The sequence below is a fragment of the Dipodomys merriami genome, unplaced genomic scaffold, assembly GCF_024711535.1.
Source record: "Dipodomys merriami isolate MVZ:Mamm:240054 unplaced genomic scaffold, mDipMer1.0.p SCAF_10, whole genome shotgun sequence".
Classification (NCBI taxonomy): domain Eukaryota; kingdom Metazoa; phylum Chordata; class Mammalia; order Rodentia; family Heteromyidae; genus Dipodomys; species Dipodomys merriami.
In genome coordinates, this window is record NW_027202271.1 from 30,406,053 (window position 1) to 30,419,846 (window position 13,794).

General features: G+C 32.6%; 1 protein-coding gene across 7 annotated transcripts in view; it reads left to right on the top strand.

The window, feature by feature from the left end:
* Positions 1-13,794, top strand: part of Cnot2 (CCR4-NOT transcription complex subunit 2) — an 89,973-nt gene that overhangs the window by 71,677 nt on the left and 4,502 nt on the right. For all 7 annotated transcript variants that reach the window (XM_069988538.1, XM_069988588.1, XM_069988577.1 and 4 more), the window contains 9 exons: positions 952-1,031; positions 3,424-3,549; positions 4,954-5,078; positions 6,007-6,127; positions 6,217-6,373; positions 9,910-9,971; positions 10,057-10,106; positions 11,828-11,928; positions 12,952-13,096. In XM_069988538.1, coding sequence (XP_069844639.1) covers positions 952-1,031; positions 3,424-3,549; positions 4,954-5,078; positions 6,007-6,127; positions 6,217-6,373; positions 9,910-9,971; positions 10,057-10,106; positions 11,828-11,928; positions 12,952-13,096 — 967 coding nt within the window. The remainder of the gene's footprint in view (positions 1-951; positions 1,032-3,423; positions 3,550-4,953; positions 5,079-6,006; positions 6,128-6,216; positions 6,374-9,909; positions 9,972-10,056; positions 10,107-11,827; positions 11,929-12,951; positions 13,097-13,794) is intronic.

A 13,794-nucleotide genomic window follows, 5' to 3' on the forward strand; every position in this document is an offset into this window, starting at 1 on the left:
TAAATGTTTTTGCCTCTTAGCATTTACTCTTATGTTTAAGGGTCCCTTTGTCTTCAGTAGTTCAAATGTGATGTTAAATACTTATTTTCATTTACTTACCTACTGTCTTCTAGAGTATTGTTTACCAACTGCATGTTATATCAAAAAGTTCTACAGATTTAGGCTGAAAGCTACAAAGAGTCTTCAGACAGTTTAACCATGCTCAACACTAATAAACTGTCTTTTTACAGACAATTATTTGATATTAAAGATATATAGCCTCATTTTAGAATCTACATTAACATTATTTTGACACACTTAATTGTTTGGCTTTGCTTTAAGTTCAGCCTCATTTTTTCCTTTTCATGCTTGTTGGGCTTGTGCGATAAGAGGGAAACAGTATCAAATATGCTCTATTCCAGAATTGAGAGTATTGAAGAGAGATTATTAATGTGTTGTAGAACACTAAATTCAGTTAAGGAAAAATATTTAATTGAGGTCAGTGTAACATTTATTGAGTGCCTCATATCTTGAATACTTAAAAGCAGAGGATGGAAGGATGGATAGCAGCACATGGACTCTGTCAATGAGGAGTTTATACTTTAATTGGGAAAGTTGTAAAGTAATAGCATGCTTCAACAATAAAGCAAGGAAAACCAAGTATGCTTGAGATTAGGTACATCTAATATCTAATAAGGTGGTTCACCAAGAGTATAAAATGGTACCCTTAATTCTGTTTACTTCTGGGTTCATATAAATTCCTTGTATTATAATCTGTTTAAAGTACTTTGGTTCTCACTCATGAAAATACTCTAGAGAAGTAAAGATTAAACTCAGAAAAATAAAATTAGTATTGATTTTGAAACCTATTATTGTTTTGTATGAGGAGACCAAAAGTTTACACTTTTGTTTCTCTTCATCTCAAAGTTAGTGTTCTTACTGTATATCTAAAATTATTTTCTATGTACCCAGTATGTCTGGATTTGGAATGAACAGGAATCAGGCATTTGGAATGAATAACTCCTTATCAAGTAACATTTTTAATGGAACAGGTAAGCTTATTCTGGAGCTAGTACCCTGTAAAAACAATATGATAGATTTCTGAAATATGAACAATTCAATACACTGGTCTTTATTGTAGGAATTTTTTTGTTGTGTGAAATGGTAGAATTTAGTGAAAATTTATCAGGAGTAAGTTTTAATTAAATAAATAATAGAGATAAATTTTTTCACCTGGCCTAGTAATAGGATAGTGATTGGTGTTACAGCAGTAGAATTATTTTCTTAACATGTAGTGAGAGCAGATCAACTTTTTCTATCCTCAGCCCTTTCCCTGTGAGAAAAATAAGTTATTTGACTTGTATAGCATTCTGGTTATAGAGATCCATATTGAAGAAAATGTTTATAGCTGCATGAAAACACTTACAATTTAATAGTTCTAATACTAATTTTGGCATTTAACCCTTATGGATTTTGATCCAGCTTTATACATATGATTCAGAATTGTGTATGTGAAAAATGAATTGTGATTTTTGAAAACAACTGTCTTCAGCCTATTGGTTTATTTCTTTTATCAACTGCTTCAGAGAGAAATGAATAGGGAGCAATAATGCTGCTTTGTTGTGAGTTTCACCTGTTTCCAGACACTTTTCTGAGAAAAGAAGTGAAGGATATTAGGATTATTGGAGCCAAACTGAGTGGGATTATTGAAATATATATATATATATATATATATATGTACATACACATAGATGTATGATATGTTAGATGAAAAAAATTGAGATGAAGTATATGTTAAAAGCATGAGAAGTGTATGTTAAAAGCTGTGGGCTTTTAATTTCTAAATGTTAATGCATGTTTAACAGCATATGTTGATTAAACAAGATTAAAACATTTGAAGAGTTCCGAATTTTAGCGTTCAGGATGTTAAAATACTACAAAGTAATATCGTTGTTTTGATTTTTTAAATATTTTAATGTTTGTGTACTCAAACTGCATACCACAGTAAAATTGGAAACTTGTTTGTGTATGTGTGCCAGTACTGAGTCTTGAACTCAGGGTCTTGGTACTGTCCCTGAGCTTTTGTGCTCAAGGGTCACACTTTACCACTTGAGCCTCAGCTCTACTTCCAACTTTTTTGGTAGTTAATTGGAGGTAAGAGTCTCACAGACTTTCCTGTCCCTGCTGGCTTTGAACCACAATCCTCAGATCTCACTCTCCTGAATAGCTAGGATTATGGGTATGAGCCATAGTGCCCAGCTAAATTGAATTTTTTTTCCCAAATGTAAAGGAAATAAAATGCATCTGACAATCTTGTCATAGATTTTTAATTACGGTTTTATACATAGCTACAGAACTTTATAATGTAAGAAGATTGTATTTTAACTAAATATATTTTATACATAAAAATTATTTTCAATTCTTTTCTTTAAAGTATAAATTTGGGGTCTCATTAACTTTTTAGGTTAAGATGTATTCAGCACCTATCTTGGAGTGTTACTAGGGTCTTGTTTATCAAATGAGTAATCTTGAGATTCTTTTCATTATGAAATAATGAAAATAAAATTAATTGGAAAATGGCAGAATGATTCTAAGAGATGAGATGGAGCACAGATTAAACAAAAGCTATACATGGACTAAATTGTAGGTTAAAAATTAGGTTCTTGAAACATTAAGATAAAAGTTTATGAGTAGCAAAAGTTGAGGGGGGAAAAAGAGATAATTGAAATAAGTCAAAATTGAGAATTTGGCTTAAAATGTTTCTATTTTTTTTAAACCAGACTGATTTTAAATGAATAAAATAAAAAAATTGTTTACTCAGTTTGTATTTATTGAGCGCCTACTGTGTAATAGGTAATAGAAATTTATCCATTTTGTATATCACATTCCCCACCACCTCTCCAGATTTGGGAGTTCTACCCCAACTTCTACCCCTTTTTTTCTCTATTACTCTCCCTCCCAACATACACAATCATACATACTTGTCTATGTAATTGACAAGTTTCCACTATCTATGCCTTTGCATTTTTCTGGCCATTTTCAGGAGATAATGTCATTGTCTTATCTCCAAAAGCTCCAAGCAGACCAGATAAAATGAAAAGAGAAGTTATATTCCAACAGTTTACCTCTTGTTAGCAGATAAGCTATAATTTTAGATTGTCATCTTCACTGTGATATAATATACAATCTTAACTCCTTATTCTCTATTTAATCTCTAAGATTTGGGGTTTTAGATATGTTGGTTGCATATTGCTTTCTTCAGCTGTTAGAAAATTCTTAGGAAATCAATCCACAGGTAGCTTTTGAGCACCTACATACAACTACTATGGTGTTCTGTTACTTAGGAAGAAGGCACTGTTGCTTCAAGTTATTTTGCAGTTATTTTTACAGTCTTTATTTTAAATGTTTGTAGAATCAGTAACTAATATTTATTCTTATATTTAGATGGAAGTGAAAACGTGACAGGATTGGACCTTTCAGATTTTCCAGCATTAGCAGACCGAAACAGAAGGGAAGGAAGTGGTAACCCAACTCCATTAATAAATCCGTTGGCTGGAAGAGCTCCTTATGGTAACTAAGCTTTATTGTGATAGCTCATGGAAATTCGCAGTTGCATGGTCCTCCTCCCCACATATTTATTTGTGCTTTCTACTTAGTTTTTGTCATAGTATTGATTTTTCCCCTTGATTTTCATAATAGAAACATTTAATGGTAAAACTGTACAGAAACCTAAAAAGTTGTTAGTTTTCATTGGTATTTAGAAAGTTATTTTCTTCTGGTATTTCTTAGTTTACCTTAACTGATTTATTTTGTGGCCTTTTCTATAATTTTGCAAATACTGTTTTTGAAAGAGTACATTCTCAGTGATTAATAGTAACTGTATATAGAAGATGTTTCTCTCAGCCAAAATTTCTCAACATTCACACTATATTGAAGCTGGTATTTCTTTGTCGAGAAAAGGGGTATGGTGGGTAGAGGGAGTCTATCCTCCTTACATAGAATTTTAGCAACATTCCTTGCTTTCTCCTACTAGATGCAGCACCCTATACTCCACCCTCCATTATGAACAGATGTCCCAAAACATTGGCAGATGTCCCCTGGCAGAAAAATTGCCCCCTCCTGAGCACCACTGCTCATGAGTTATGTATAGTTTGTGCAGATGCTTGATGATCAGTACTATCTTTCATTGCCATTTTTATTGTCTCTAATAGATAAGGTGTTTGTCTAAATAAAAATAATGAGAAGGGATCATATGCAATAACAGTACAAAAATTTAGACCTGAAAATCTCTGATGACAAAGTAGTCATTACTCTTTTTAAGCACATAATCATTTCCTTTGGGGAAGACCTGATAGAGATAATAGCAGAATAGTACTTGGAGGGATCAGCCATTCTAAAATAGACATAATATTTTTCCCATTGTCAGCGATGAAGGATTTATTTGCCTTTCAGCTATATTAAGGAAAAATTTTATTTTAATTGCCAAATTAGTCTTCCAAAAACAATAAAAGATAATTTTGTACTTGAAGTTGAGCTACTACTCCTCAGTTAAGACTACAGTGTTTTGAGCTTTCCCTCATAGGTCTGTTTTGTCATCCTTTTAATCACTTCTGTTGCTCTCCTTGGAATATCTCTAGTTTCTCCAGATTGTTCTTGCATTGTGAAGCCGCAACTAATAAGAGCCTGACTAATGACAAGTGTAATGGGAGAATTATTTCCCAGTTCTCATATACTTTACATGCATAACATAGCCTCTTAAGAAAATCCAAAATAAAATGAATTGTTTTGTAATTTATTGCAATTTTTCTTGCTGTACATTACTTTGAAATAGAATACTAACATTTTCTTTTACAAGTTACTCTGCCTATTTTTATTAGACAATTAGCTCTTGTTTATAATAGGTAGTGAGATATTTAGTGCAATTTAGGTGTAAAAATTATTAATGGCTTATCTGAACTTTTTTTCACAACATAGTTGGAATGGTAACAAAACCAGCAAATGAGCAATCCCAGGACTTCTCAATACACAACGAAGATTTTCCAGCATTACCTGGTTCCAGCTATAAAGATCCAACGTCAAGTAATGATGACAGTAAATCTGTAAGTAACTGAGAATCATGTATGTGAGTGATATAGTTTTCTTCCCTTCATACTTCTCTTATATTAACAATTACTTACTAAATAATATTATAAAACTGTTTATCTTATGTATGTGTAATAATATTCTAACGTCTGAAGAATGTGGAAAAGCTTTAACTTAGAAGATAGCTATTTTTTTCCTATTTCATATAGGTTTGCAAATTTCTGTTGAACTTCTCAGAGTTAATTTAGACTTTTATTGTAGTCCCTGTCAGCTGGATCCCATGAAGTTTGATAATATAGACTTCTAAGGAGCTGTGTTTTTCTTGAGTAAGTTTTCTCCTTGAAGAATCTTTATACACATTTTTATACCTGTGTTGATTCAGCCAACTCAGCTTCTTTCTGACTTAACAAATGTGTTTATTTCTTCCACATTTACTGAAAATAGCTTTTTGTGTGTGTGTGTGTGATGGGAGTTTGTATATTATTAAAATAAATCATAAAGATAATTGGGTAAGAATTTTTAAAAGTATGAATTTTGAAAGTGCATACATTCTTAGCTTATTTTGGAGATTATTCTTTTAGGTGATATACATTATACTATGTGTAGTTCTTCTTTTACTTAAAAACCTTGAAGATGTAATTTAAAGTGTGTCCCAAAGCAGAAAGTCCTAAGTGCAAAAGATGGCTTATTTTTTTCCTCTCACTTAAGATCTGAGATAAAAATATTCCCCTCTAATTCTCTCCTTTACATGCTAAAATGTAGTAATACAGAGTTTATTTATATATCATGAGACAAGTATCAGTTTTCACATAGAATTTGAAAAACAGGTAATAGTTTAGTACCAATTTAAATATAATGAAGAGTTGATAGCAAAGCATTAATGTATAAACTTGAATTTATATACTTAACACATTCTAATGTCACATTTAATTTTTTTCATATTAGAATTTGAACACATCTGGCAAGACAACTTCAAGTACAGATGGACCCAAATTTCCTGGAGATAAAAGTTCCACAACACAAAATAATAATCAGCAGAAAAAAGGGATCCAGGTGTTACCTGATGGTGGGACTTTATAAAATATATCAAAGATATTATATAACATATTTTTTCTACTTTTCCTCAAAAATAAAAATGATTCTTTTTTTAACTAGGTCGGGTTACTAACATTCCTCAAGGGATGGTGACGGACCAATTTGGAATGATTGGCCTGTTAACATTTATCAGGGCAGCAGAGACAGATCCAGGAATGGTACATCTTGCTTTAGGAAGTGACTTAACAACATTAGGCCTCAATCTGAACTCTCCTGAGTAAGTTGGTTTTTCCTTCCTTCCACTTTTGAATGTAACATTTGAGATATTGAATCTCAGACTTGTACTTTTTTTTGGTTTGTTTTGATACAGGATCACACTATGTAATCCAGTCTAACTTTGAACCCTCTTGCCTCAGCCTCCTGAGGGCTGGAACTATAGACAGGAATGCCATTCTGTGCACAGCCTCAAACTTCATTTTTTTTTATTTAATTTTTTTTTAATTTTTATTTTGCTGGTCCTGGGTGATGTCCCTGAGCTTCTTTTGCTCAAAGCTAGTCCTCTACCACTTGAGCCACAGCATCACTTCCAGATTTTTCTTAGTAGTTTATTGGAGATAAAAGTCTCAAAGACTTTCTTGCTCAGGCTGGCTTCAAACTGGGATCCTTCAGTGCCTGGCAAACTTCAGTTTTTAGTTTCATGTCATCAAATTCTATCATCTGCTGTTGCTACTCAATGTTGTTATCAGCTTAGTCTTTGGATCCTTCCTTTTTATATTAATTTCTACATGATTTTTATTCTGAAACTATTCTTTTGTAATTTTGCAGTTTGAATATACACATATATGAGCTTTGCAAAATCCTGAAATCTTGATTCATTGACTTTCTTTTCTCCAATAATTTAGTCTTTCATCATACATCAGCTACATAGATCTTTAGACATCCTTTGATCTTATCATTACTGGTAACTACAGTCTCCGTGGTTTTAAGTTAATGCTGCCATGCTGTCTGCTTGCCATCTGTTCTTCAGACTATGACTTTTGTGCTCACTGAATTCCTTTGGGATCTTTTAATCCATTGATTCTTCTACTTTTCGGTGTTCCTTAGCATCCCTGTCTCTCTCTCTTCTTCAATGTACTTAAAATAATATATGTTAATCATTTGTTTACATATGCCTTTAATACTTTGTCCTTCTTTCCCTTTGTCATACTTGCATGGTAAAATGTATAACCCTAGTTATAGCTTGACAGCTTTATTGCTTGGTCTTTTCTTCAGATTCTTGATTTGGAATCTCAGAATTTGGGCCTTAATAGTGCCAAGCATAATCATACTTGTTATGCTGACTTGTTCTTTTTTGGGGGGTGGGGTGCTTGAACTCAAAATCTGGTGCTTTCATTTTCAAGCTGGTTCTGTGTCTCCTGAGCCACATCTCTAGCTCCCCATTCACTCTTTTAGTGTTCCATGCAACTGTTTTCCACTTCTGGAACCCCAAGTACCTTCTATTTTTGTCCTTTCTATCTGCTAAAAGCAGTTAGAATATCAGCATAGGTCTGCCCACTAAATCTTCATTTACTATGGCTTCCTCCTCTTCTACTTTATTACCATTGTTGATCCACATTTTGTACTTAAAACCTTTCTTGAAAACTCAAGAACATGACTCAAAACTGTTTTCACAGTCTGGTGTAGGATAATGATTAGCATATGAAGATGTGATCTTTTTTCACTACTTATTAAAAAATACCTTCTTGATCTGACCTTCGACCTCCTCTATGAATTAATACCTCATTTCTTCTCTTCTGAAGCAAAACATCTCAAAAGAATCCACTCAGTTCCTCCAGTTTATCTTCTCTCATTCTGTTTACCAATTCAATCTGAATTTTGCCCCCACCACTTCAATTAAAAACTTTGGGTAACAAGTTCATGAAATAGCCTCCATATTATTAAAATCAATGTTTGCATTAAAAGATCCATTTCTTCCTCCTCACTTGTATGTAAGAACACTACTCTTACCTGATTTAACTGGTTGATCCTTGCCAGTTTTCCTTGCTGAAACTCTTCTTTTCTTCCTGACTTCTTTATGTTAACATTTTTCCATATTTATTCCCTTGATGTTCATGTCTACTCTTGCAGTTTTAAATACCATAGATATTGAGACTCCTAAACATGTATTTCCATTGCAGTGTTCACTCTTCTAAATTTGGAATTTCTAGGTATTTCCCTTCCCTTGAACAGAAGCCTTATGTCATTTTTAACTGTCTCTACTTTGTCTTTTCCTAAAATACAGAATCTAAGCACATTGACTCAATGGCTACCATTCTTGTTTGAATCATGATGTTCTATTTAAGCTAGATATTCTCTTAGCCAATCATAAGGTATCACTAGTTCTCCCAGTTTTGTCATTTCACACCCAGAACCTGTTTTTCTTTTTTTTCTCAATACCCAGTAAGGATTTGAGGTTCCATTATTAAAAACATCAATTTTTTTACAACCCTACAAGATCTTAAATGGGGACGATCTGTCTCCTGCAATACTTTTACAGCTTTTCTCTTTGTTTACTATGTTCTAACTTCAACTGTCCTTCTTGCTATCCCTCAGATGTCAGTCGTGTCTTTGTCTTAGTTTCTAGCATGTCTCTTTCATCAAATTAGTCTTCTACTGGATTATCTGCCTCATATCCTTGATTACTTTGGTTCACATCTAACCACCTCTATGAGACCTAAACAGACCATCTTTCCTAATTATGCAGCCAGTTTTCCCTTCCAGACTTTCCCCTAATACATGTTTATGTATTAAGCTAATTGTCTACCTTCATCCAATCATCCATACTTAACCAGAAATTTCTGTGTTACTAGCAATCTTTATTTTGCTTATTTCATGTGTTCTAAACACCTGGAACAGTTCCTGGAATATATTCGGAACTCAGTAAATATTTGATGAATCTGAAATTTTGTTCCTAATTACTGATTTAGGAAGTGGGGTCACACATAAACGGAAAAGTAATGTAATTTAGCATAGAATTGATGAATTTAAAGCATTCTTAATTCTTAAGTCAATTAAGAATAAAAAATTTAAACTGTGGGGCTGGGAAGGTGGCTCAGTGGTAGAGCACTTGCCTTGCATGCATGAGGCCCTGGGTTCGATTCCTCAGCACCACATAAGCAAAAAGAAAAAAGCTGGAAGTGGCACTGTGGCTCAAGTGGTAGAGCGCTAGCTTTGAGCTGAAGAGCTGAGGAACAGCGCCCAGGCCCAGAGTTCAGGCCCCACGACCAGACCCCCCTACCCCCCAAAAAAAATTTAAACTGTATGCTTTGTATATTTTGATATTTATTGTATTGGAAGAATATTGCAGTACAATATATAGTAATAGGGTGTGTGTGTGTGTGTGTGTGTGTGTGTGTGTGTGTTACATGTATATGTTTAGCTTAATATATAGTAATGGTGTGTGTGTGTGTGTGTGTGTGTTACATGTATATGTTTAGCTTAATATATAGTAATAGGTGTGTGTGTGTGTGTGTGTGTGTGTGTGTGTGTGTGTGTGTGTGTGTGTGTGTGTGTGTGTGTGTGTGTGTGTGTGTGTGTGTGTGTGTGTGTGTGTGTTACATGTATATGTTTAGCTTCCTGCTATAAAATCATAGTAAACCCAAGAAAGGAAGCTAGAAGTAAAAATTTCATTTTTGCATTTGGAGTCTGTTTTTCATAGTTTTCTTTATTCATTTTGCATTTGGAGTCCGTTTTTCATAGTTTTCTTGATAGAAAGTAAGAAGTTTGTTTTTCTGCTTTGGACTTCAGAGTGGCTTCTTTTCTTCCCTTATTCAGAAATCTCTACCCCAAATTTGCATCACCCTGGGCATCTTCACCATGTCGACCACAAGACATAGGTAGGAGAATCTATTTGTGTTCAGAACTTTTAAAAAGATTTTTCTGAGAATCAGTTAATAAGGTTTTTTTCATTTTATTATCCAGACTTCCATGTTCCATCTGAGTACTTAACGAACATTCACATTAGGGATAAGGTGAGTGTAGTTTATTATTCTACTCAGACAGCATGAATTTTATCTATTTTTCAGATGCCGTTTCAAATTCAGAGTGCAAAATACTTTCTAAATAAATAGCAGTGGTCCATGGGATATGTTTTTGTATGTTCATTCAATTATATATAGTGATTTTACTTCAATTTTTGTTTATCATCTTAATGTTTCGATTACTTGGTTTATGTTTTTAAAATAAAAAACAATATAAGAACAGATAAAATACTTTCTACAATTAATAAAAGGGTACAGCCATAACCACAGTTGATGAGAATAAACTATCTTGGAAGATTGACAGATTTTCTTTTCATTGCTTGCTCTTGTAAGTAATTTTTGTCAACATTATAATATAGATGCAGTGTTAGTAATGACACAACCTTGACTTGTTTTTTTCCCATCATTTTAATTACTTACAGTTCTAATCATAAAGTAACTATTAATAGATTATTACTTTAATCTCTCTTTTTTTAACCTGAGAAAGAAAATAAGAAACAGTTTTTGCTTTACAGGGAAGAACTCTTAAGGCAGTTTATTTCTGTGAAGAAAAATACATAATATCTGTATATTAGCCTAGGGAATAAACACAGTAAAAGCATTTATTACTTGTGCATATACAACAAATACACATTTATAACTAAATTACAGCACTCTGATTATATGTTATACATCTGTGTTGTCAAATAGATATTGATATTGTAGATAGGCACAATATCAAGGTTATATCCACCTCAATGTGTCTTTAGTACCTGAGTAATGGGAGGCAAGAATTACAATAGAGGGAAGGCTGGTATTTTTTATTTGTGGATAGTGTGAATTTGCTACCTCCTCTACTGTAAAATTCTTGTGCTGCCAGAACCTTTTCTTAGACCAATTTAAGAAATACTGGAGAATTGGTTGTATTATCAACTGCCACATGAAAGGGTAAAAAAAATTGTATTCAGAGAATGTGGAACAGCCAAACATTTAGATAGAACATCAGGTAAAAAGATATTTTGTTTGTGGATGCTCTCTAAGGTTTATTTTAATGTGAGAATTTGAGACTATTAAGCTCACCTACATTTTCTACCTTATAGAAGGAAATAATAAATAAAGTCATCGCCAATTTTTTTATTTACATCTGTGAATTGCTGGAAACATACAACTGATTTGTGAATCATTGTTGCACATTGATTCTTACCACCTTCACTTACAAATTTCTGTGTATCTGACATTCTACTGGGATGTTTTCATATACTGTCACTTAATAATCCCCATAGTTGTCATTGTCTACATTTACAGAAAAGTTCATAGATATTAAATATCTTGAGCCTGGTCATATTTTTTTTTTTATTGTGAAAATACTGTACAGAGAGGTTACAATTACATGGGCAAGATAATGAGTACATTTCTTATCAAGCATTGTAGCCTCCTCCTTTGTTTACCCTTCCCATCCCTTCCCAGCCTCCCCCTACCCCCACCCCATCCTGGTCATATTAATAAATAATAGAATTGGGATTTGAATACAATCCCTTAAAGTCAAGATTGTGAAATGACTTTAAGTCATTTAAGTAAACATTTTTAAAATTAGAACTATCTGTAATTACATAATAAGTTATCTGTTCTTAAATGAAGAGCTTTTTTTCTACTTTTTGCTCTAGTAGTAACAGTCATATTTTAGGAATTTAAAATTTGTTTTACATTTGAGAATAATTTATTTTCTTTTCCAGCTGGCTGCAATAAAACTTGGCCGATATGGAGAAGACCTTCTCTTCTATCTCTATTACATGAATGGAGGAGATGTATTACAACTTTTAGCTGCAGTAGAGCTGTATGTTCAAAATATTTTATCACTTGATTATTATAGTGGACTTTTTTGTACAGTAAGAATTACCACCTGATATATTCCTTTAATTCATTCCTAAGAAGATACATTCATTTAGTCCCTGGTGCATCTATAATTGGCAGTTGTCTTATGTAATTCAAGTCTGTAAACTACCTTAGTGTATTGGTAGAAGGACATTTTATTTACATATGGAGGTTTATTTTTGTAGGACACTTGCCTCCTTTAAATATTACTTCCCCAGTTTATAAAGTGGTATACTTCCTTATTGCTTCTTGCATGAATTCTCATATCCCCTTAGTTCCTGAGGATTTAGGAGCAATAAAGGTTTGAACTTATTTAATTCATTAAAATTTTCAGAATGAATATTTTGTTTTAAATAATGATAAAATTATGTGAATTTAAATATTTAATTCAAGTAGACTTGGTAGTTTTTTTTAACCAGATAATACAAATAATTTGATTGTTGTTTTAATAAATGTTAACAGTTTTTATTGACTTTTTAGAGTAGCAAGAAATGAAGTTTCTAGAACATGACATGGTTTTTAATCATATTATTCATAAAACTTTTTTGGTGGGAGGGGTGTCAGTCATAGGGCTTGAGCCTTGTCCCTGAGCTGTTGTACTAAGGCTTTGAGCCACAGATCCACTTCTGGTTTTCTGGTGATTAATTGGAAGAATCTCATGGATTTTCCTGTATGAGCTGGCTTCAAATGGCAATCATCAGACCTCAGGCTCCTGAGTAGCTAGGATTACAGGCCTGAGCCACTAGTGCCTGGCTCATAGAAATTTTAAAATCTCATTTTGTTTGCATAGACATTTTCTTCAGCTGAATAAGGTGTGTGTATATTTCAGTGGGATTATATTTAATAACAAGAGTCAGGATTATGATACCATCCATATTTATGTATTTTACCTATAATTTTTTTGAGAAAACTTATACAAAATCTTTTTTAAAGTGTTTGTTGTGAGTCACAGGAAAAAATATTTTTTTTTCTTTAAAAATTGAAGTTTTAACCGTGATTGGAGATACCACAAAGAAGAACGAGTATGGATTACCAGGGCACCAGGCATGGAGCCAACAATGAAAACCAATACATATGAGAGGGGAACATATTACTTCTTTGACTGTCTTAACTGGAGGAAAGTAGCTAAGGTATATTTTTTTCCATTTGCAAATGTATAAATATTAGAATATATAAAAGAAATTGTTTATATGTCCATTATACCCATTCCAGTAATGTATTAACTAATGTTTGATAAGTCTTTTGCTTCTACCTCCTATTTCATTAGTAAGAAAATTATTCAATTAAGTAAGAGATTTTTTTAATTTTGCATAAGTATTGAAAACATATATAAAATTTTTATATCTACTGAATAACAATAAAGGTAATCCAGTCACATCTTTTGATATTACTACTAGTTAAATTGTACAAAGATAAGATTTTCCTAAAAGCAGTATATAGTAGTTGACTTTTTACACTTCCAGTCATTGCAGGAAAAAAGTCTAGGTTTTAATTTGCAAATTAAAGAACATTTCAGACATTAGCTATTGACTAGTGATGTGTAGACTCTTTTACTAAATTTTGAGAGAAAAGGGGGCTTTGGAAAAAAATTACTTTGTTCTATTTTGCTTTTGTAACTTTGCTGACAAAATCTATTTTCCAATTACCCCATGTACAAATATTTCTTCAGTGTTTTTGTGTGTAGTACCTTGTGATTTACTTGTAATCTAATTTCCACTAAAAAGTAAATATGTACTCAGACCCTCTAATACATGTTTTTTTAGACATTATTTGAGAACCTAAATGTTCCATTCCTAAAGCAAATGAAGCACACTTGTTTTTATTGGTT